The following is a 25719-nucleotide window of genomic DNA, read 5'->3' as shown; positions in this document are numbered from 1 at the left end:
TGGGTGTATGTAGTTTGCGGGTATGTGTTGTGTTAGTGTTTTTATACAGTACATGTGGTGGTCGTGTGTATATGGTACATATTAGCATGTGTAGGCTGTTTGGTGTAGCCAGAGCATATTAGCAGGTGGTCGTGTGTATGCGGTATGTGTGGTTGTGTGTATGTGGTATGTGTGGTCGTGTGTATGCGGTATGTGTGGTCGTGTGTATGCGGTATGTGTGGTGTACTAGCAGGTGGTCGTGTGTATGCGGTATGTGTGATCGTGTGTATGCGGTATGTGTAGTCGTGTGTATGCGGTATGTGTGGTGTACTAGCAGGTGGTCGTGTGTATGCGGTATGTGTGGTGTACTAGCAGGTGGTCGTGTGTATGCGGTATGTGTGGTCGTGTGTATGCGGTATGTGTGGTCGTGTGTATGTGGTATGTGTGGTCGTGTGTATGCGGTATGTGTGGTTGTGTGTATGCGGTATGTGTGGTCGTGTGTATGCGGTATGTGTGGTGTACTAGCAGGTGGTCGTGTGTATGCGGTATGTGTGATCGTGTGTATGCGGTATGTGTAGTCGTGTGTATGCGGTATGTGTGGTGTACTAGCAGGTGGTCGTGTGTATGCGGTATGTGTGGTGTACTAGCAGGTGGTCGTGTGTATGCGGTATGTGTGGTCGTGTGTATGCGGTATGTGTGGTCGTGTGTATGCGGTATGTGTGGTCGTGTGTATGTGGTATGTGTGGTCGTGTGTATGTGGTATGTGTGGTCGTGTGTATGTGGTATGTGTGGTCGTGTGTTTGTGGTATGTGTGGTCGTGTGTATGTGGTATGTGTGGTCGTGTGTATGCGGTATGTGTGGTCGTGTGTATGCGGTATGTGTGGTCGTGTGTATGCGGTATGTGTGGTCGTGTATATGCGGTATGTGTGGTCGTGTGTATGCGGTATGTGTGGTGTACTAGCAGGTGGTTGTGTGTATTCATTATGTTGAAGCATGTGTACTAGCAGGTGGTCGTGTGTATGCGGTATGTGTAGTCGTGTGTATGCGGTATGTGTGGTCGTGTGTATGCGGTATGTGTGGTCGTGTGTATGCGGTATGTGTGGTCGTGTGTATGTGGTATGTGTGGTCGTGTGTATGTGGTATGTGTGGTCGTGTGTATGCGGTATGTGTGGTCGTGTGTATGCGGTATGTGTGGTGTACTAGCAGGTGGTCGTGTGTATGCGGTATGTGTGATCGTGTGTATGCGGTATGTGTAGTCGTGTGTATGCGGTATGTGTGGTTGTGTGTATGTGGTATGTGTGGTTGTGTGTATGTGGTATGTGTGGTCGTGTGTATGCGGTATGTGTGGTCGTGTGTATGCGGTATGTGTGGTGTACTAGCAGGTGGTCGTGTGTATGCGGTATGTGTAGTCGTGTGTATGCGGTATGTGTGGTCGTGTGTATGCGGTATGTGTGGTCGTGTGTATGTGGTATGTGTGGTCGTGTGTATGCGGTATGTGTGGTCGTGTGTATGTGGTATGTGTGGTCGTGTGTATGCGGTATGTGTGGTGTACTAGCAGGTGGTCGTGTGTATGCGGTATGTGTGATCGTGTGTATGCGGTATGTGTAGTCGTGTGTATGCGGTATGTGTGGTGTACTAGCAGGTGGTCGTGTGTATGCGGTATGTGTGGTGTACTAGCAGGTGGTCGTGTGTATGCGGTATGTGTGGTCGTGTGTATGCGGTATGTGTGGTCGTGTGTATGTGGTATGTGTGGTTGTGTGTATGCGGTATGTGTGGTTGTGTGTATGCGGTATGTGTGGTTGTGTGTATGTGGTATGTGTGGTCGTGTGTATGCGGTATGTGTGGTCGTGTGTATGCGGTATGTGTGGTGTACTAGCAGGTGGTCGTGTGTATGCGGTATGTGTGATCGTGTGTATGCGGTATGTGTAGTCGTGTGTATGCGGTATGTGTGGTCGTGTGTATGCGGTATGTGTGGTTGTGTGTATGTGGTATGTGTGGTCGTGTGTATGCGGTATGTGTGGTCGTGTGTATGCGGTATGTGTGGTGTACTAGCAGGTGGTCGTGTGTATGCGGTATGTGTGATCGTGTGTATGCGGTATGTGTAGTCGTGTGTATGCGGTATGTGTGGTGTACTAGCAGGTGGTCGTGTGTATGCGGTATGTGTGGTGTACTAGCAGGTGGTCGTGTGTATGCGGTATGTGTGGTCGTGTGTATGCGGTATGTGTGGTCGTGTGTATGTGGTATGTGTGGTCGTGTGTATGCGGTATGTGTGGTCGTGTGTATGTGGTATGTGTGGTCGTGTGTTTGTGGTATGTGTGGTCGTGTGTATGTGGTATGTGTGGTCGTGTGTATGTGGTATGTGTGGTGTACTAGCAGGTGGTCGTGTGTATGCGGTATGTGTGGTCGTGTGTATGCGATATGTGTGGTCGTGTGTATGCGGTATGTGTGGTCGTGTGTATGCGGTATGTGTGGTCGTGTGTATGCGGTATGTGTGGTCGTGTGTATGCGGTATGTGTGGTCGTGTGTATGCGGTATGTGTGGTCGTGTGTATGCGGTATGTGTGGTCGTGTGTATGCGGTATGTGTGGTGTACTAGCAGGTGGTTGTTTGTATTCATTATGTTGAAGCATGTGTACTAGCAGGTGGTCGTGTGTATACGGTATGTGTGATCGTGTGTATGCGGTATGTGTAGTCGTGTGTATGCGGTATGTGTGGTCGTGTGTATGCGGTATGTGTGGTCGTGTGTATGCGGTATGTGTGGTTGTGTGTATGTGGTATGTGTGGTCGTGTGTATGCGGTATGTGTGGTCGTGTGTATGCGGTATGTGTGGTGTACTAGCAGGTGGTCGTGTGTATGCGGTATGTGTGATCGTGTGTATGCGGTATGTGTAGTCGTGTGTATGCGGTATGTGTGGTCGTGTGTATGCGGTATGTGTGGTCGTGTGTATGCGGTATGTGTGGTTGTGTGTATGTGGTATGTGTGGTCGTGTGTATGCGGTATGTGTGGTCGTGTGTATGCGGTATGTGTGGTGTACTAGCAGGTGGTCGTGTGTATGCGGTATGTGTGATCGTGTGTATGCGGTATGTGTAGTCGTGTGTATGCGGTATGTGTGGTCGTGTGTATGCGGTATGTGTGGTTGTGTGTATGTGGTATGTGTGGTCGTGTGTATGCGGTATGTGTGATCGTGTGTATGCGGTATGTGTAGTCGTGTGTATGCGGTATGTGTGGTGTACTAGCAGGTGGTCGTGTGTATGCGGTATGTGTGGTGTACTAGCAGGTGGTCGTGTGTATGCGGTATGTGTGGTCGTGTGTATGCGGTATGTGTGGTCGTGTGTATGCGGTATGTGTGGTCGTGTGTATGTGGTATGTGTGGTCGTGTGTATGCGGTATGTGTGGTCGTGTGTATGTGGTATGTGTGGTCGTGTGTTTGTGGTATGTGTGGTCGTGTGTATGTGGTATGTGTGGTCGTGTGTATGTGGTATGTGTGGTCGTGTGTATGTGGTATGTGTGGTCGTGTGTATGCGGTATGTGTGGTCGTGTGTATGCGGTATGTGTGGTCGTGTGTATGCGGTATGTGTGGTCGTGTGTATGCGGTATGTGTGGTCGTGTGTATGCGGTATGTGTGGTCGTGTGTATGCGGTATGTGTGGTCGTGTGTATGCGGTATGTGTGGTCGTGTGTATGTGTGGTGTACTAGCAGGTGGTCGTGTGTATGTGGTATGTGTGGTCGTGTGTATGCGGTATGTGTGGTGTACTAGCAGGTGGTCGTGTGTATGCGGTATGTGTGGTCGTGTGTATGCGGTATGTGTGGTGTACTAGCAGGTGGTCGTGTGTATGTGGTATGTGTGGTCGTGTGTATGCGGTATGTGTGGTGTACTAGCAGGTGGTCGTGTGTATGTGGTATGTGTGGTGTACTAGCAGGTGGTCGTGTGTATGCGGTATGTGTGGTGTACTAGCAGGTGGTTGTGTGTATTCATTATGTTGAAGCATGTGTAGGCTGTGTATGTGTTGTGGAGGTGCGTGGTCCTGTTAATGCAGTTCGTGTGGTGTGAATATGGCACATATTTGTGTGCGCGCGCGATGCATATTAGCGCAAGTGTTTGAGCACGCGCACTGCATATTAGCGCATGTGGTGCATATTAGCGCGAGTTTGCGTGCGCACAAAATAGCGCGTGTGTACATTAGCGCGCACATTAGCATGCGTGTTTGTGCACGCGGCGCATATTAGCAAGCAGGGTGCATATTAGGCTGTGTGCGTGTGGGCTGCCTGTTAGCGTGTGGTTGTGTGTGTAGGGTGTTAGACACGCCACACACAACCACACGCTAACAGGCACCCCACACACACCCTAATATGCACCCTGCTCGCTAATATGCACAGTGCGCACAAACATGCATGCTAATGTGCGCGCTAATGTACACATGCTAAAGTGCGCACACAAACACGCGCTAATGTGCACGTTAAAACACGCGCTTATATGCACGTTAAAACACGCGCTTATATGCATCGTACGCACACGCGCTAATATGTACCACACGTGCTAATATGCAGTGTGCATGCTCAAACACATGCACTAATATGCAGTGCGCGCGCACACAAATATGCGCCACATTCACACAGCACTCCGTATGGATTGCATAATCGCCGCCACTGACGGCTCAGCACGTGCTCACGGGCACAGCTCTGGACCTCTGTCCTCGTGCACATCCAGCCAGCCCAAACAACCAATCAGGTGGCTGGAATTGCTGACTAGGGCAGAAGTGGGGTGGAAAAAGTTAATATGCAGGAGGGACAGAGGAGGAGGCGGCGGGAGCGCAGAGCAGGCAGAGCCCCTCAGTCACACACAGTCCCCGGCAGTCAGTGAGCGGCTGCCGGAGACATGTAGCAGGAAGAGCCCCGGGGGCCCCTGGTGCTGCTGTTGTCGGTGTCAGCTGCGCTGTGTCTGGTTGTCGGCGGGCAGGGGAGGGGGCAGGATGATGGGGGTCGTCGCCCCCTGGAGGTGGCTGCTCGCCCTGTGTCTCAGGCTGCTCTTTCTTGTGCCCGCAGGAGTGCCGGTGCGGAGCGGGGACGCCGGCTTTCCCAAAGCCATGGACAACGTGACGGTGCGGCAGGGGGACAGCGCCATCCTCAGGTAAGAGGCTCCTCCACCCCGTTGTAGCGCCCTCACGGGGTGAAGTCTCCGGCAGTCCCATGACTTGTTTGCTGTGTATTGTTTATAATGTACATGATGTGTCACGTGTGCAAGGGCAGATACGTGGAGCTGGGGTATGTGGCAGGTGTGCAGGGGAAATACATCGTATTGGAGTACTTTACTATACGGGGGGCAGATACCTGGTACTGGAGTATATGAGAAGTACAGGGTCAGATATATGGACAGGTGTGATGCAGGGAACTGGTACTGGCGTATATGGGCAGGTATAGCGCAGATGGACAGTGGCCGATATGTGGCACTGGGATAGGTAGACAGGTTTGTAGCATGTGTACAGGGCATTGAGCATATGAACTGTTTATAACACTGGTGTAGATGGGCAGATACATGTCATTGGGCATATGGACTGGTATGACACAGGTGTACAGGGCCAGATACGTGGCATTGAGGCATATGAACTGGTATGCCACAAGTGTGTAGGGGCAGATGCATAGCATTGGGGCATATGGACTGGTACGACACAAGTGTATAAGGGCAGATACATGGCAATAGAGCACATGGACTGGTATGACACAGGTGTATAGGGGCAGATACATGGTATTGGGCATATGGGCTGGTATAACGCAGGTGTATAGGGGCATATAAATGTCATTGAGCATATAGACTGGTATGACACAAGTGTATAGGGGCAGATACATGGTACTAGGCAATGGACTGGTATGGCACAGATGTATAGAGGTAGACACATTGCACTGGGGCATATGGACTGGCATATAGGTTTATAGGGCAGATACATGTCGGGCATATGGACTGGTTTGACACAAGTATATAGGGGCAGATACATGGCACTGGGGCATATGGACTGGTATTACACAAGTTTAATGGGGTCAGATACATGTCATCGGGCATATGGACTGGTATGACACAAGTATATAGGGGCAGATACATGGCACTGGGGCATATGGACTGGTATGACACCAGTATATAGGGGCAGATACATGGCACTGGGGCATATGGACTGGTATGACACAAGTATATAGGGGCAGATACATGGCACTGGGGCATATGGACTGGTATGACACCAGTATATAGGGGCAGATACATGGCACTGGGGCATATGGACTGGTATGACACAAGTATATAGGGGCAGATACATGGCACTGGGGCATATGGACTGGTATGACACCAGTATATAGGGGCAGATACATGGCACTGGGGCATATGGACTGGTATGACACCAGTATATAGGGGCAGATACATGGCACTGGGGCATATGGACTGGTATGACACAGCTGTACACCAATTACTGAAAAAAGAGATAAAAAAGCCAATTCGCCTTCAACTATCATAGAAATGGTTGACCATAAAACTTTATTTTTATCATTAAGGGCGAGCACCCACTGGCGTTTTTTTACCTGCGTTTTGCGTTTTGCGTTTTTTCCTGCACAGGCATAGAGATAACATGTGTTCCTGTCCACTGGCGTTTTTTTTGCGTTGCGTTTGCGTTTTTAACATAGGAGCTGTCAGTTGCATATGTGTCCTTATTTTTCTCCATGGAAATTAATGGAAAAGCCGCGAAAACGCCGCGAAAAACGCAGCGGAAAGCGGGCGGAAAAAACGCGGGAAACGCGGCGAAAACGCTGCGTTTTTTTCCCGCGGAAAACGCAAACGCCAGTGGGTGCTCGCCCTTAATGTGATAAAAAGTGTCCTAACGATAGATGAAAAGCACAAAAACACAATAATGGTGTTACTCTAGGCCACCAGGGTACTCTATTATGGGACGAAGAGGTCAACAGATATGTGGTGTCAAACCGTCTCGTTACCAGGTCCTCCAAGAAAAGGGAGGAGATGGGATACAGGAAGTGTAGCAATTCACCCGTTGCCCAAGTGCTAAGACCATAAAAGAGTTCCCCCCCTAATAACAATCCTCTCCCTTCCTAAGAAGATGGAGAAACGTGACAGCAAAAAGGGAAACCAGGCATGTGACGCCAAGTGCCAACTAACCTTACACAATGCCTAATAGCAGAAAACGCCAATTAAAGGTTTTTTGTTTTTTTAATACCTTTAACCCCTTTCCGTACCGATGACCTATCCTCAAGACAGGCCATCAGTAGTTGATCGCCGGGGCTCTGCTGCTTGGGTCTTCCAGCAATCACCTGATCTCAGCCCCCACACTCACTGCAGCCGGCCAGATACTGATGGCGCCATCCACATAGGGGTCGGAAGTGTAATAGAAGGCTTCGCTCCCATTGAAATCGATGGCAGCTATACCTTCTATAGCACTTCCAGTTCTGATCCCTATGTGGACGGCGCCATCAGTTTCTGGCCTGCTGCAGTGAGTGCGGGTGCTGAGATCAGGTGATCAGCGGGGGTCCCTGGCCGCGACATGTCACAGGTCATCAGTAGTTGATCAATCTTGGGATAGGTCATCAGTACTAGAAGGGGTTAAAAATGCTCAGAAAGACCCTTTAAAACAAAATTACTCTAAAGTATATATCAACTAAACTTACAAGCAACAGATATAAGTTGTCCCTGTAGGCTTCCTGCACTCATGACGCTTTTCTGGGTTGCAGAAACAAATGCAACTCCAACGGGCCGGCAAGCGCAGACCACGAGCGCCCGGTGAATTATAATGGCTGCTTCTCCCTTTGGAGTTCATCAGGGAAGAGTGGAAAGTGATTCTAGACGTATCATGAACAATATATAACTGCAGCCAAGCCATTTATCTGCCCCGTCCTCCATCGCTCAGCGCTTGTCTGCAATGACGTATCCTGGCGGAGCTGATGAGCCCCATAGATCAGGATCCCTCATAATCAGTTCCCAAGCGTGAACGACTCGTCCTCGGTGTGAGCAGTAGGGGGCGATGTTAACCTTTTGGACTGCTGAGCCCTGCCGTTTCAGCGTGAGGATGTGAACGCTGGGAGTAGCAGTAACATGTTGTGTCCTGACTGCTTCTTGTATTAGCCCCATACGCCTTCCATTTATTACAGCTGTAAATCTGGCCACACATTACCCTGCCCATTAATGACCATCTGAGCTGCAGTCTTCAGCCATGTCTGGAGACTCTTGGCTCCTCTGCATTCTCTTATGTGGAGTCTGTCCTGCAGCGACCTTCTCTCCTTATTGCTGGGGTCTCACTCTTTCCCTCCTCCTCTCTAGGGGTCTGTGGCTTGTTGACAGCACATTTTGCAGTACCTGGCATCAGCTCCATCCACAATGCTGGTGGAATCTTGCACCGACTACCGGTGACGTCAGCAGCAGATTCTGTGTGCCCAATTTTCCTCCCCGCTCCCTATACATAAACTCAAGGATGGAAGTCCAAAAGATGACTTCCAATATAATTCTTCCACTGCAGTAAGAGGATGTCGTATACTCGGAGTCTGCTAGAGGCGCATTTTATGTCTACTGCACATAGCCACACCACCGAGCAACATGAATGACTACTTTCACGTAACGCTTTTGAATCCAGTGTCAGTTCCGTCTCTGGTTACTGTGTTTTATGCCGAGAATGACATGGAGATGGAAACCTGGAGGGAATCCTAGGGTTTCATGGGTAAAAAGGGTCTCTTTAATCTCCGATTCACTAGGTTTCTGTTGTCCTTCTGTGCTTTTTTTATCCAGCTAAAAAGGGATGGAAACCCTTTTAAGGGGCTTTCCAGGCAGTTTACATTGATGACCTATCCTCAGGATAGGTCATCCGTAGTTTATTGGAAGCAGATTGCTCCGACCCCTGTGTAGTGGCCAGTGCTGGTAATTGCATGCATAGTGCTCATTGATTTTAATGGGAGCTGTGCCTGCAATTGCCAGCACTGACCACTACACAGGGATCGGAGCATTCTGCCTGCATTACGTATCCTCTGTGGTTTGCCGGGTGCCAGAACAGCAGAGCGGTATGGGTTCCCAGCAACAGACCCCAGCCAATTGACTATTGATGACTTATTTTAAGGATAAGTCATTACTAAAGAATACTTGGAAACCCTATCGAAAGAAAAAGTCCTCTTTTTATTTTTTCTTAATTAAATATGTATGCCATTACAAATTCACCTTCGTTGTTTTTTTATGCACTCTATTCTGCCCCTTTACGGGTTTCTCTAAGGTCACATGACTTGAACATGACACCCCCAAGACATTTTAACTGTAGAGCATTGGCAGGGGGTCACCACATTCTTGCATGACCGGCATTTACCGCAATAGACCTCTGTCTCCATGCTCATCTCCCTACCCAAGAGAAACTGAAAGTCTTCCTTGCCTCCATCCTCAGTTCTTGATGTCACTGAGTGTCAGAGGTGGGCATTGGGATCTGACAGCGCAGCTAACGTTCTGGTGGGATCCTCTGTGCAGGCGGTCTTTTGGGACCGCGTTTCAGATTCTGCTGCGCCACTATATGGACAGGATCAACGTGCTGGTACATAAACAGATTTAGTAAAAAGAAATCAATGGGCAGAGAAGATCAGTTTGCTCCAGAGCGGAGGAGATAGAGCAAAGTCTACCTAAGAAATCTCTGCAGCTGCTGGTGCAAGTGACTTCACCCCAAAAACATGCCCCTGTAGACAGGAGGGTGATGGGAGATGTATGGACTGCAGGGCCAGCATCACACAGGGGAGAGGACTACTTGGGTCACAAATAAGGAGTGAGTGATGTGCCGAGGAGATGAAGGAAACGTGTGGGTGGCCATGGCTGTATATGGATATTAATAGGCCTGTGCTACTGTGTGCGTAGTTGGAGGATAGCCGGATGTAGAGGACTGCTATCTCATACAGGATAGCCATGGCTGTATGTATGTATGTGTGTGTATATGTATATGTGTGTGTGTATATATATATATATATATATAATTACTATGATGTGCAGATGGCCGGGTATAAAGGACTCATGCCTTGTATTCCCTGCAGGATAGTCATGTCTGTGTATGTATAAAATATACCACTATTTGCAGAGATCTAGAGGATTTGTATCTTGTAGCTCCACATATCCCTTAGTGTGCCAAGTGTGGTTGCATTTTGCCAAAGGTTATTGGCAGCATGGCTATTGCGGGTGAAATATCTCACCTGTAAATATCCATAAAGTCAGTACCGGCATCGCAAAACCACGGCAGTTCTGGTATAGTTTTGCCTTATAATATACTGTATTTTTGGACTATAAGATGCACCTGATTATAAGACGCACCCCAAGTTTAGACAAAACAGGAAAAAATATTCTGTACTAAATTTTAAAGCCTCTGGGGGTCTAACAAAGTGGATGGGCTACAGTCATTAACTTTGGTGTTTTAGTATAGAAAAGAGGGTTAACAGTGAATAGTCCATTCGTATTAAACCTAGTGTGTCCATTCACACAGTGACGCAAACACATATGTTCACATTATACACATACACAGCACTGCTGTATGCACATCATACATGCGTGCAACACACACAGATCTGCAACATACACAACTCTACTGCACACACACACAGCTCTAATACATGCGCGCGCGCGCGCACGCACACATCTGCCTCTGGCATGTCAAACACTGGTTTTATTAGCACTATATCCCCAGATATAAGTGTAGTAATAGATGACCCCCTCTAGCTGCTTCCTGGTCACATGGTTATGACATCTATGGTGCTGCTGCTACTGCAAGAACTTTGATCTTTGCTATTGTCTGTCCCTGTGTGTACAGAAGAGGGCCTGCAGCCTGAGGGAGATATGTGAGTGACCTCCAGGGTTATCTGCTGTAGGGTATCGGACGGGGAGCGGGAGGACTGTGCAGCAGCGGTATGCATAGCTGCAGAGCTCTCCCAGTAATCCAGCAGTCAATAGCTGTAAAACTGCCCTTAGCCACCGTGTGTGGATATGGTTTTTGCCACATGTGATTTTTGGCAGTGTTGGACGCTAGCATGAAAACATGACCTGTTGGAGGTATTTGAAGGCTGTGGAGAAAGGCTATATGTTTTTGCACTTTTCAGGTGTGGTTTTTGATGCCATCTTAACAGCACCTCAACCACCCAATCTGACTATACCCCGACCCTGATCTAGATTATACTCAAGTGTAAAGAATTTGTACCTTGTATCTCCTACAGATAGTTATGGCTATGTCCTATACTAATGTACTATTATGGGCAGGTAGCTGGAGGATAGCTGGGTGTACAGAAGTCGTATTTGTATCCCCTGCATGATGGTCATGGCTGAACATGCATGATGATATACTATTAAATGTAGGGATGTAGAGGATATCCTGGTGCAACAGACACGTGTGCACATATATGTAGAGATTTGCAGCATGTGGAATGCAGGATAAGCTTCTCTCCGCTTTAGATAATTGTAGACTTCCATCCCATTTTCAGCATCCGGCTCTGATCCTGTCACACGCCATTTACTGTAGATGATGATAAAGTTGTCAGGAAGCATCTTGTTGGTTTATGTTGGACCCTATCCTCCTATAGGTTGATGATATGCCTTGAAATCTGCAGAGGAGCTTAGTATGATGGGCCTAGATCATTCCTGCTTAGACGCTCATTGGTTTGTAGCCCTGGAGCCATTACTGGTTTTGCATTTCATTCCTCATGCAGCTTTCTATGCTTCTGTATGACTATTACAGTGTAATGTTGATGAGGTGATTGGCATCCAGTTGACTTTATTTAGCAAAGTAACTCCATATACAGTAACCATAGTAGAATAGAAGACAGAAAGCATTCAAAGGGACAACCAAGGGCAGAAATAAAGTTATACATTATGATCTCTCCAATAATACTCATACAGGGGAAAGGTTGGCTCAGTGATCACTGAACACAACCACCCAAGAAGATCCAAGGTTGCCAATGAGTTTATCAGGAGTGGGAGAATGGAGACCATCTTGGTATAAATAATTGAGCTAAGCAGCACATGTGAGAAAGACTTGGGTATACTAATATATCACAGACTGAACATGAGTCAACAATGTGATGCTGCAGCAAAAAAGGCAAACACAATTCTGGGATGTATTTAAAAAAAAAAAAATAGAGTCTAGATCACGTGAGGTAATTATCCCCCTCTACTCTTCCTTAGTCAGACCTCATCTGGAATACTGTGTCCAGTTCTGGGCACCCCAATTTTAAAAAAGACATAGACAAACTGGAGCAAGTTCAGAGAAGAGTTACCAAGATGGTGAGCGGTCTGCAAATCATGTCCTATGAGGAATGGTTAAAGGATCTGGGAATGTTTAGCTTGCAGAAGAGAAGGCTGAGAGGAGACTTAATAGCTGGAAATCTTCAAACAGAAGCTGGACAGACATCTGTCTGGGATGATTTAGTGATCCTGCACTGAGCAGGGGGGTGGACCCGATGACCCTGGAGGTCCCTTCCAACTCTACCATTCTGATTTTATTGAAATCGTTAGAAAGTTCCTTCAAGCAAAATTGCAAAAGAGAAATGTTTTAATTACATTGATGTAATTCTTTTTTTTCTGGGAGGTCTCAACAAGTCATTGGACATAATTATCAAGTATACTTGTACATTTCAGCCACCTCTCCAAAGATCTCCCCGCCAAAAAGGAAAGAAGGCAGGAGAAAAAAAAGGGCAAGTGAAAAAGGGGAGGAGAGAGAAAAAGGTTCTCCTTTTTTTTTCTTCTTCCTCATTTTGCATATACAAAATATTTTTATACATTTGGGACATAATATAATCCATTTGGGACATATTGTAATTTATTGTTTTTTGTCCTTTAGTCTACGCTCCCTTGGTGTGATATATTTGTACTTTTTAAGGCATATACAAATATAAGTCCTTGATATGATACATGATGCTTTTAAGGATGTTTTTTATGATTTTTGTTTTTATGTACATATATGGACATCTTTATTGTCTTCTTTATGTTTTCTATGTACTATTTAAAAAAAAAATCTTTTTATATTTATGAATCCCCTTAGATGTGTGGGTATATATTGATGCATATTCCACCATTGAGAATGGTGATGATGGAGTTCTCCATTAGGTCCACCGTTGGGTTTATTGATTTAAGTTTGTTGTTATCTTTGTCTTGTATTCCATGGGTGGACTGCATTTGACTTTCTGGCTCTCTGTTGCAATGGCCCCCACAGGTGCTTCTGGCGCTGGCACCTACTGTCCACTTGCATTGTGCCGGGTGATCCAATTTCCGGTGTCACACACCCGGTGGGTAGTTTAGACACCATTATTTTCCACTGTGAGTGAGCGCCACTTAATCTAATTTATATATCCATATACAATAGGATTTGGGATGTTGGACTAGAGTGCAGCAGCCATCTATGTCCTCACCTGGTAAGGTCTCTGAGCTCCCATCCTGTCTCTGTAGCTTCTGCATGCAGGATCAGACTGGACAGATGGCGTTATCCGAGGCTCTGTTGGCCCCTGGGTTTCCTCCATCAGAGAAGTCTCCTCTAATTCGGCACATAGTCTTAAAGGATCTCAGGACAGTTTCACCATCTCGGGATGATTGATGTATTTGCATTGATGTGCAGCCCATATATCAGGTTCTGAACGAGGGGACAATTTGTGTTGCTGCGCCAACAAATTGATGATTGTCCTACTGTTGCGCAATCACATGGCTGGAAAGTTGACAGAAATGACAATATTCGTTGCAGCATGCAAAGGAGATAAGTAAAAGTCAACTTCTTTCATTCCTCCATGTTTAAAAATAAGGCAACGTTTCGACCTCGCAGGGTCTTTATCAAGCTCGAAAGTTGAGCGTTCTGATGTGATCTCCTAGATCTACATACTAATTGGACTGTTCTTCGGGGGCATCAAGCTCCCTACCAATCACTTGTCGAAGCTGCGTCATTGCTGAAAAACAAAGGTGATTTACTTTTTCTTCTTCTTTTTCTTAAATCTAACACTTTCTAAAAGCAGATAAATCCAATTACCGTGTTTCCCTTCAGGCGATGAGGAGAGAGATTAATGCCGGTGTTTTGGCAGCAATAGAAAAAGAAATGGGTCACAAGAACAATGAAAAATTGCAGAAAAAAAGCTGATAAACCAGAACGTGTGGCGCAGGGAGCGGCGCACAGGGTATTTAGCTGAACACAAATGAAATGGATCCGTCCCATTAAAGAACTGGGCACAGGCAAACTAAGGGAATGTTCCAGCAACCGGATCAGGTGGCAAGGCTGTGATGATGTAGAGCCGCGCTGCGCTCGATGCATGTCCGCATGACAACCCTTATTTACTCTTGGGCTGTGAACAAGCTGCATCATCAGCCGGTGAAAAAACTGAATGTACCATGCTCCAACTAGGATTTGACTAATGCCTCATGCATATGGTCTTATTGCACCCATGGACCTCTGTGGGGGACCTTACTGTACCTCCCAGTTTATATGGTGGCGTGTAATGAATCCGGCAGACAAATTGTGGCATGCTCCATCAAACGGCGCATTAAGGAGTCATAAGGGAGCTTTGCTTCTAGGGGAGAATAATCCATGACATGGAGCATAGGAACTCCGTGCCGGGGCTCCAGATGGAGACTAAAAGGGTTGCCAATTAAATCAGAAATTATCATTTGGCTCTTAATTCTTTTTAGACTTTGCAGCCAATGGTGCTCAAGTGACTTCTTTCATAAAGTGCACATGCAAGGTTTGGGGGCCACAGGCTGAGTCCTGTCAATCAGGGGCCCCTCACACGCATACTAGGCATGTCAGAGGGGCTGTGTAACGTGTGCAGGAATGATCATACAGCCCTCCACATGACGGGCGGCAGCAGAGAAGATGCCGACGGGCAGACCGGCTGCTGGTTCCTACTGGTTGCCAAGGTGTGGTCTTACATGCGTCTGCTCACCGGCCTCTGGTGATTTCTTCTTCTTTTCTGTGGGTTGATCAGTTTCTTTAAATTAAAATGTTTGCCTGTATAATTACCTTCCCTGTCAGCCTAGCACTTTTGGATTTAATTAGGGTCAGGATAGATCAGACCTCTAGGGGAATCCGCCTCCCCAATCTGTATTTCCCTTGTATAGATGTTCACAGGGCTGAGAAATCCCCGATGCCGCCTAAACTCATTGCTGGACGCCGGCTAACTAGAGCCTCGGCAGCAGCGCTAATTAACGTTCTCCATCACTGTACTGTTATGTGATTATATATGTGACACGGGCCTCTTCTGTCATTCTCTGTTATCACCCCTCTAGCTTGTATGTGTTGGTTGGGTCCCTCATGTGACAGGTCCTCTCCTGAGACCGCAGACTTGGAGTTTGCCTAATTGTAAAGGATGCATCTTGGACCTGAAGCTACGTATTCAGCTCCACCTGACTGGACTATATACCGGGCTTCCTGGATCTTAATTCCTGCTCATGAATCCCCAGCAAAATAGGAAAATAACAAGCATGAAAAGGTCTGAGCTCAATGAAAGGCTCCTCGCTGTGCGGCCGCTTGGGAAGTGTTGGCTCTTCATTGACCTCGCCAACGACTCTTCTATACATTAGCCAAGGTCACAGATGGCTGGAGAGATGGGATTGTGAGATCATAGCAGTTTCACATAAATAACAGCGGAGTGCAGACATCTGCTCAGACGTTCCGAGCACCTGCTGAAGCTGGTGGGAACCTGCTAACCCTTATCCGAATACCAGACATAGGCAGGTAGAAGCTCAATTTTTTTGGCGCTTTAATTAAACTAAAACTCATCACCCCTTGCTTACTTGCGCCACCATCGATACTATTGTCATCTACTTGGACAACAGCACGGACAACTTCTGCATCAGTGGTGTCTTACCCCAACTACTGCGGGCCCTTTTTAAAATACTAGTAATTATTAGGAAATTATAGTACCAGTTTTTCTGGTGGCGCAACGCGACACACAACTGTGCTGCATGGTACATCCATTATGATCCCCACACATCACACACACAGCTCTACTACATGCATCCTGATTCTCTCTCTCTCTCTCACACACACACACCTGTGGTACATCCATGCTGATTTCCAGACATCACCAGCCCAGCAGACTCCTGGATATGTTGATCAGCCCCTGGCCATGTGATCCCTGAATCCACCCACACAGGTGACATCATCTTAGGTCCTGGTGGCTGCTAGCAGCTTATCCAGGATTCAGTACTTTCTAACAAACTGCATAATGGCTCCTCCCACAGCAGTGACTTCACCGCAGATCCTCTGTGGTGGCAGTAGGTTGGTGTCTTCTGTCAGGACCGCTAAGTTGTGTCTGAGATAACAGCTTAGTTGTATTTTTCTCCAAGAGCCCTAACTTTGTTGTTCTTCTGACGGTCAGGCTCTGTGTCTTATATATGTTTGTAGGACCTTTTGATGACGTCACCAGGAAGGGGGGGTGGAGCGATGATGTCACCAGGGGCAGAGCATGAGAACATGAGAAGCACCCACACACACAAACATGCATACTCACGGTCAAGTGGTCATTAGTAGTTTGGTGGTTTTGGCAAGGGGTAAAATGTTGTATCTTGCATACCTTGGCGTGATGTACTTGTGTCATTAACATCACGCTTTTGCGTACATTTTACTGTACTTATTGCGCTAGCAAGGACATTTCACAAGGGCACAGGACACATCCCTTACCTGTTTTAAAACGCTATGTAGCCTAATTAGTTCCAGATGTGTTCTTTTTCTCATGAAATTGAGCATTATACAGCACAATTTTGTGGGTATTAAGTGCAAATTTTCGTTTTTTTTCCCCCCCTTCATTTCCCCTGGTCCCTAAAGCACAATAGTTCCGGAGCTCGCTGGTCTCTGGTGATCACGGTCACCAGGCCTGGTCTTGTCACAGATACTGCTACATACGTCATATTATTCTCTTCATTTGCCCATTGCCTGGAGAAACCAGTGAGCATCTTATTATCCATCAAGCATTGTGCGGTCTATAAGATGACGTCAGGCCTCTGGCTGTACGAGCCCGTGAAGACACATCCTATCAGTAGTACTGTACTCCTCTAGGGGTGATAGATTCTTGGGTCCATATGTGATACATTTGCTTTGGACACTTTTTCCTGTTTTCTATTGATGTCTATGATGATCCTTACTGCCTGATCCCGAATATAAAAATGATCTGGATTGTTAATATCTTCTAATATCTACAGTATTTTGTCCACTTCTGTTCTGTATGTCATCGCTATCACTATGTACTTTTGTAGTTTATAATCTCCTTTCCTAATTCTAATTACACAAATTCAATTCTTTTTATCGGACGTCCGTTGACTCTCATACATGGGTTCAACATGGACACCTTTAATAGCCCTACAGTGCTAACCATTGTGTTGCTATTATGTTTGCAGGTAGGAGGATGCTTGATTCTATCGCGAAGGGTCCTTTTACACTAAGCAATTAAAGGGGTTGTTAAGGGTTAAAAAAACATGGCTGCTTTCTTTCAAATACAGCGCCACTCTTGTCCTTGACTTCTATATGGTATTGCAGCTCAGCTCCCATGTTTTTCTAACCTAGACAACCCCTTCAATCTTTGGAACGAGTAGTTTGCTTTCAAGTGACATCCGTTTACATGCAAAGAAAATTATTCCCATTTTTTGGCATAGCTTGTTCAGTCCATCGCTGGTCTGTCAGGGAGGTCTGGGAATGGTTTGTTAATGACCTACCATTTAAATGAACAACTGGCAGATGATGAACTCTGATTTTTATGCCTGCAGAATTTGAATGATGAATGAAAAGTGAATGAATCATTGTTTATCGTTGGCCATGTTTACACTGAGCAATTATCTTTCATTTTCACACTGTTCAACGGTTGTTTGAATGGTAATCGTTCCATGTAAAAGGGTACAAAGAGGCGCAGTGTAGTTCCATCGGATGAGCAGTCACCATGCCTCCTTTCTTCTCTGCCTGTTTAGTATCCAGATATCAGCAGCTGAACTTCCCTTTCAATGTGCTGCTATGTGGCAGAAGAATGAGTCATTCCAAGGAGCAGATGTCTCTGTGCATATTTATATAGATGCGTGAAGGGAGAGGAGGAGAAATCACTGCTTATAGAGTTTGATAACCCAACTGCTGCACCTCTTTCCTAGGTCTGCCTTCCCCCAGTTGCCAGACTGTAAGTTCCTGGCAGGACCTACCACTGCGAAACTTCCAGCACTAAACCACTTCAGAAATTGTTGAGATCCTCTAAGCTCTGCTTTTTGAAAGGAATCTTTGTGTTGCTATGTTGTCAATGGCTTTAACATCTATTGCTTTGTATGCCTGAGATTTCTAGAGTTAGGATTGAAGTCAACACCAGTAGATTCTAGTGACAAATTCCAGTCATGGTCGCCCTTATCAGGACGGCCACCCTGATGTTGGGCTATAGGTGTAGAATAGCCCCCTCTGATGGGGAACAGTATTATTTTCTCTAGAGGTTGACCAGTCTGAGAAAAAAAAATAATATATATATATATATATATATATATATATATATATATATATATATATATATATATATATATATATAAATTTATCACAGGAACTTGTAAGACTGTTCTGCTTTTTTTTCCTGGTTTTCGCCTTGCCTAGTCAGCTTCTGGGATTACCGTCTTGAGAAGTAGCTAGTATTTGATATCTAGCTGGTAATTATTGTATTGTCCATGTACAGTAATTGGTGACTATTGGATTTCGTAAGTGACATGTTTTACCCTGACTCATTAAAAGTTATGTTCTAAATATTGTTCCTCCCCACGCTGCTGAGATAAGGATTTGAGCCAGCTCATTGGTACTCGCGTCCTCCCTTATCCCCAGATGGAGAATCTCTGATTACTATATGCTTCACTCCCACACATTACATTTCAATAAATTGTTCCTATTGATAAGAGTAAGGGCATATTCATGCGAGCGATATTCTCGTGGTGTGAGTTTTGTGCAATGCATCGCTGCGTGGAAAAACAGTCGCAAGTTCTATCTTTGGGCGTTCCCTCGCCCATTGTTTTTAATGAGACCTTAAAAGCCATCGCATGGCACTTGCACGCCGTGTGATGTGGACACAAGTGCAATGCGCTATTTACCATTGAAGTCAATGGGAAACACTTGCCATCGAAACGTGAGTAAGAATTGCAATTTCACATAAGGAATGCAAAGTGTTTTTGATTTAAAAAATTGTATCACCGTGAAAATCATGTTGACAAGTGCGATGTTGGGCCAGGTTTCTCAAACTGATTTCGCAGTCGCCTGTGTGAATGTAGCCTAAGATGGTATTGACCCTTTCCAATCCAATTTTGGATTCAGGGTTTCCTAAAAGGCTTTCTCTTTTTACTGTTAGGGCTCCCACCCACTGGCGATATTTTCTCCACTGCGATGCGAGACTAAAGTTAAAGCCTCACATCGCAGTGCGAGAAAAAAATCTGCATGACGCCAGGATATCGGCATCACACTGACATATCGCCAGTCTTTTCAATGGGGCCAGCGGCAGCAGCGCTAGCCCCATTGAAAAGTGATGGAGAATGCCAGGGACTTCTGCCACAGCTGTGGCAGCAGTTTCCTTCATCCCCCGTGGGGACCGCGAGGATGAAAGAATCCTCTGCCACAGCTGTCACAGCTGTGGCAGAAGTCCCCAGCATTCTAGCCCATTGCTTTTAATGGGATCGGCACTGTTGCCGATCCCATTGAAAGCACTGCTTTCTGCCAAGCCCCGCGGAATGATTATTGGGGAAGGGCTTGAAATATAAGCCCTTCCCTGATAATCTTCCAAAAGTGTGTTTAAAAAAAAAAAAAAAATTACTCACCTCTCCTGCACTCGGCCGTGTCCTCCTGCTGGCTCCCCGGCACTGCTATTAAGCATTTTCAGCAGTTGGGGATTTAAAAATCCCCGCCTCCTGAAAGGGCTGTGCAGATTGGCTGAGGGCTCAGCCAATAGCAGCTGCTGCTTAGCTATTGGCTGAGCGCTCAGCCAATCACACATAGCCCTTAGCTATTCATTCATGAATAGCTATATCTTATCTATTGAAAGCAATGGGCTAGAATGCAGCAGACTTCTGCCATAGCTATAGTAGAGGATTCCTTCATCCCCGGTCCCAGCGGGGATGAAGGAAACTCCTGCTACAGCTGTCACAGCTGTGGCAGAAGTCCGCGGCATTCTCCCTATGCTTTCAATGGGGCTAGCGCTGCTGTCCCTGGCCCCATTGAAACCACTTGCGATATGCCGGTTCTATACCGGCCTCTTTCTTGCACTGAGATGCGAGTTTTCTCGTGCTCTTGCAGCGCGAGAAAGAAAATATCGCCAGTGGGTGGGAGCCCTTATGCAATGGTACTATCTGCTGGCTAAAGCCAGTGTGTGTGCGCCAGAGAGGCTATGACAGCGGAGTGGCTGGCAATAGACGGTAAGAATACCCTGTCTGACATTGGAGCTGTACAAGCTTCAATCAGAATGTAGGAAGACAGACATTGGATTGGAAAGGGTTAAAGGTGTTCTGTAATCCGGTGTGCTGCATGTTCTAAAGCGAGACGTCCGTGTAATTTTAGTTCTTCCTCATCTCGCTCTTTCCCTGTCAAGCCCTTGGCTCATAGATAAAGAGCAGGCAGGCTGTTCACGTGTCCATCGACGGCTTCTGGTCCTTGGGCTGAGGGATTTTCGGATCTTCTTGTTGGGCGATGCATGTTGGCTGCCGGCTCTGAGGGGAGGCTGTCGAGTAGAGGAGGGATGGCGTCACATCTGCATTGTTTCAGGAACATAACATTGTGACCTTGCAGCATTTACCACCAATAATATATTTAATGGCTGACAGTGAGGTTAAATTAATATTGTCCGACCCTTTCTGGCTGCATTATAAAATGCCTCTGCTGCATCTTTAACCTGAAAGACCCCGACTCCTCGTCCTGGAACTCCAAAGACCGCACTTTCCAGAGAAGAACCTCTCTGAGCTTCTCGTAACTTCTGCCGGAACGTAAGAGACTGGAAATGACAGCCTACGAGTTTGGCCTTTTATTGCACAGACTGTAATGGACGTGATAATTCTGTCTGGGGTGACTGATGGCTCTTCTCACTGACAGGCCTGATGAATAATTAACTCCTGACTGCTCGGACTGGCTGGCGATCGCACCCCGTCCGTGTGTCTCCGCAGCAGTCATTCCACATCACTCACTTAGTTTCTTATTTTCAGAATTTTATTAAAAGCTCCAACTTCAGGAAATTGCTGAATTGGCTTAATTGATTTGCTGGGTGTGATAATGTCCTAGTGAATAATGTGCTATTAGACTGTCTATACACGTAGCACTTTATATTGTACAGTTGAGAACCGTGCGCCAAAAACCATATATGGTTTTACACCGAATTGCTGTGTTTTAGCGATGCGGTTAATGACACGCAGCTTCGGCAGATGAAACCTGTAGGAGGTAATACATCAAGACGGGCCTTTCCTATGCCTGTCATTGGGGCTCCTTCACACTGACGATCGCGATATCGCTATGAGAAAATCGCATTTCTGTTCACACGATTTTTGAGCGTCAGTGATGCTTTTTCTTGAAAATAATCTTGCATAGCATCACTGCTTCCCGTGATTTTCTCGCATGATAGACAATAGGCGTTTCTAATGTTAAAAACGTATCGCGTTGTACTGCAATAAATCGGAGGGAAACCTAGGCGATAAAAATTATCACAAAACGCAGAAAGATAGGGCAGGCAGCAGCGATTTTCACATCTCGCAACATCGCAGGGCAGAAAAAATCACAAATGGGAATGAAGCAATTAAAAAGCAAGGATTTCATAATTTTGCGTTTTCTAGCACTCTCGATCGCTCAGAAATCGCACAATTTTCCCGCAAATGTTAAAAGCAGCCTTTCATGTAAGGTGCATTTCAATTGCGGCGCAATTTTACTTTCTGGGTTTAGCATACCTCATCATTGGGGTGCAGTAAATGCAAAAAATAGAACAGACTCCACTTAATTGGATGTCTGCTAGGCTTCATTGAAAACAATGGGAGTGGTATACCGCGATTAGCGGGGCGCTCAGAACGCCACGCTAATCGCGGTAAAATCCGCTTGTGTGAGGGAGGCCTTAAGAATTAAGAGGTGCATCCCTGGCTGTCCTGTATGCCACACAGTCAGGTAGCTGGAGTATATTTGCACTAACACTTACACCAGTAGTAAATTTGCCAGACTATAGGAGGCTGGCGTAGATACGCTTTAAGGTTGGAATTTTTTGGAAAAGTTTAATTTTTTTTGTATTTCTGGCTTTAGTGCCTTGTATGGGCTGATGCCTTGAGGGAACTTGTGATGACATCACTACTGTACAGATATACAGGTGTTCTGGTATTTGTCTTCCAGGTTGGGTTTATCTGCCCTTTGTCCTAGAATGACCTAGTATTAACCCTTGGTTACAGTTATGAGTATGTATGGTTGCCTTTTACTAGCACTGCAATGGTGGTTACGACGGACCCCGCTTCCTTCAGCTTTCACAGGCCGTGGTCTGCCCAATGGCTGCCATCTATCCATATCTGTGTCGTTCTGCTGCCAGCTCAGCAGAGAAGAGGGTGATTAGCTATGTTAGCTGTCACGCTCTCTGAGTCATTACTTCCCAATCACTCGTTAGGAAAGATTATTGTATGCACAGACAAAACCTGAAATGTATTGTGACAAAGACACTGGCTCTTATGATAAGCCGGAGTAAGTCGGTAATCAAGCAGATTCACTCTGATACTAAGTGACGGTAATTCTGTTACTGCTCATTTTTCAACTTGCTACGACACCGCAAATGATCTACTTCCCGAAGGTGGAAACTCTGTGTGACAGTAATGACCGCGCCGCCACCGTCAGCCCTGATGTGTTGCCGGTCCGCAGACGGCTGCCGTGCCCTCACGGTGCCTGTTGTGTGGCTGCTTTCTCAGTCGCTTTATTACAGCGAGGACCATAGACTGGAGAATTTACTGCGTGCCATGTACAAAAGAAACTGTAAGGTTGTTCACGACTATGAGACTTATCTGGCTTCTCAAGAAAAATCAAACTGCCTTGGAGTGTGCAGCAATGAGTCCTCGTAGAACAATGGCGCTGCTCATGGCCAGAGCATGCTTTGTGGCTACTGCTGTCCAGCAGCTTCTTATCACCTCTTCCTCCAGAAATGTGCGCTCTCTGCAGCTAAATGTCCATTATCTCTTCCTCGTGTCCCTGAATCCCTCTTCCTATTCCGTAGCTGTCAGCTGCTCTTCCGCTGTCGCTCTTCTACCTGATGTAGCGGTGTTTATTTTCTCATCTTCAGACCTGTCTCAATCAATCTTTGCCTCAACCTCGAAATCTTATTCTGTAGCTGTAACCCTTTGCTGACTGCATCCTCCACCATTTGTCTGTCCACTCCTTGGCAGAGATAAGGATGATTCAGGGTGACTGCCGATAGCCCAACGCTTGAGCCAGGTGACTAATATTAGTCCCTAATAAATAACATCCGTGACACAGCAAGAAAAGGGACCGTGTTATCTCCAGAACAAGAGATTACCGCCTGTCATCGGATGTCCTCCTATAGCCCCCCCTCCTGTCTCTGCATCGGTATTTATATTGTTTATTCATAAGACTCCGGCGCAGTCCACAATGGCAGATAAAAGACATCCGTCTATAAATTCATAATAGTGACTTGTCAGGGCAGACACATTACACAGACGGTCCTGCCTAGCTCATCTCTCTTTCTGGGCTGTCTCTCCCATTGTGCTGTCTCTCCTGCTGACACTCTATTTACAGGCGGCCCGTACTGTCCGTCGTATGTCATCATCTCATGTTTCCTGTACGACTCCAACCAGTCCTGTTTCTATTGTGGAATGTCACGTCCTCTGAGAATAGGGAATGACTTGTAGAACTAGAAGTCTCACGCTGCCCTTCCGTTCGCTGCAAGCACAGGGGATTTTTGTTCCCATTGCTGTTCCTCTTTTCAGATAGGGAGGTAGATGGCAACGACAGGGACATTAAAGAGATGGAAATTTGTTCCCGAACAGGGAATTTGGGCTGTGAGGCTTTGCAGATCTGAGGCTTGTCGCAGAAAACTTGGCATCGCGGTGAAGGCAGGAAGGCACTTGGGAAAATAGGCGACCATCAGATAAATACGGCGTGTAGGTGCAGCTCCGCTCTTAATAGAAGCAGCTAGAGATGCCATCAATAAACAGCTCCGACGTCCAGGACAGGCAATCTTCTCTACGAGATGGCAGATTAATACAGAAAGTGGGATTATTTATGTTGCCCTGCAGGGCGCACCTGTCCTTTACCAAGCCTGCTCTGGCCGGCTCATGCTCCGCATGGCTGAGATTTGGGGTGCAGGGCAGATATGGGGGGACATGGGATAAGGGATAAATGCTGAGTCCTGATGAGGCTTTCATGTGTTCTGCTTTTCTTAAATGTTTCCAGTTTTTGTCACAGGTAATCTTATTATCTTTATCTATAGAAGTCAGGCTCCTGATGTACTGGGGATTAACGGGATTAGCCGCAATAGATTTCTGCCATTGTTTTTCTGAATTCTGATCCTAAAAGGAAGTATAATGAGCGGTGCAGAGTTCACTCCGATATATGCAGGGTTGTCCACAATGTAAGGCCTCATTCGCATGAGCGTTTTTTTTGCAGCTATTTCGCCACGATTAAATGGCGGGTGAAAATCGTTACCATGTAAAGCATTGGATTCCATTCACATGGGCGATTTTCAGGCACGTAAAAAAAATCGCTTTCAGTCGCCGATATTATTATTATTATTATTATTATTATTATTATTAGCAGCGTCAAAAGATAGGTAATGACCTATCTTTTGACAAAAACCGCTGGTGACTCCCGCAGATTCCTATGGGAGCTGAAAAAAAGGGAGGATGGAGCTTATCTGCGTCCGACGCCGGGAAAAGAAGACAGCTGGCTCTATTTTAGCTATTTAAGTTTATAGAAGCCATTTTGCCTTCTGACAAAATTCCGCTCTGTAGCAGGTTTATTCTCTTCACGTGATACGCTTGCGTGGATGGAATGAGAACGCTAATTTCAGAATTAGACCGCGGCTATTCTTCACTACTACGATTTTTGGCCGTGTGCGGCCAGCATGAAATCATGCATGCTCGTGGAAATGAGGCCTAAGGAGGATCAAGTCTCTTCTTCACCTTTGACAGCGATAATGGAGGTTGCCAGCTAGTGACTAGTTGGCATCATCATGGCAGGCGTCATGTAGAGAATAGGGCCCCCATAGAAGTTCTCTTCCCACCACAGCCAATGCAGTACTCAGGTTTCTATTGTATTGGAGTGATGTTTGAAACTATCCCTCAATTAATTGCCCATTGACTTGGCACAGGGACGATTCACCTTATTTCATTGCTCATTAATTAACTAATAACTGATCAGATCTACTTAGTGGAATGACTTGTGCACATAGCTGATGCTGCTCTGTTATTCATAGGTAGCTGCCTGTGGAAGCTGATGTGGAATAAGCCAACCATTGTGTTCTCCCGAGTCCTGGCCATTCTCCTCTGACACTTAGGTTGTGTTGGGTTTGCAGAGTGTAGGACGCGTGTAATGTGTCCTGCTGGCGGGTGACTGTCCTCCCCATCACGCCCTCTTGTCATCACCCCAATGTATTCGCTGTCACCAGGCTGCTCTCTTATATCGCCCTCCTACGAGTCGTGTTCAGGACGCCACATGTGAGGGTTGCATTGGTGTTGTGGCGCAGTCACGCTGCTCCTCCCTCCTGGGAAGTTGCTGGACTTGGAACGTAGAACGTTCTGCTTTAAATTTCAGGAGGCCAAATA

At 46.4% G+C, this 25719-nt stretch overlaps 1 protein-coding gene across 4 annotated transcripts in view; it reads left to right on the top strand.

Annotated features, from left to right (window-relative positions):
• Positions 1-25719, top strand: part of LOC136632266 (opioid-binding protein/cell adhesion molecule homolog) — a 348157-nt gene that overhangs the window by 163829 nt on the left and 158609 nt on the right. For 2 of the 4 annotated variants that reach the window (XM_066607029.1, XM_066607032.1), the window contains exon 2: positions 5022-5106. The exons of 1 other annotated variant lie outside the window; for it this stretch is intronic. In XM_066607029.1, coding sequence (XP_066463126.1) covers positions 5022-5106 — 85 coding nt within the window. Of the gene's footprint in view, positions 1-4774; positions 4896-5021; positions 5107-25719 lie in introns of those variants that run through there. One more of the 4 variants, XM_066607030.1, reaches the window with a different exon arrangement.

Source organism: Eleutherodactylus coqui, chromosome 6 (genome assembly GCF_035609145.1).
Source record: "Eleutherodactylus coqui strain aEleCoq1 chromosome 6, aEleCoq1.hap1, whole genome shotgun sequence".
Lineage (NCBI taxonomy): Eukaryota > Metazoa > Chordata > Amphibia > Anura > Eleutherodactylidae > Eleutherodactylus > Eleutherodactylus coqui.
This window is presented reverse-complemented; position numbering and strand designations above follow the sequence as displayed.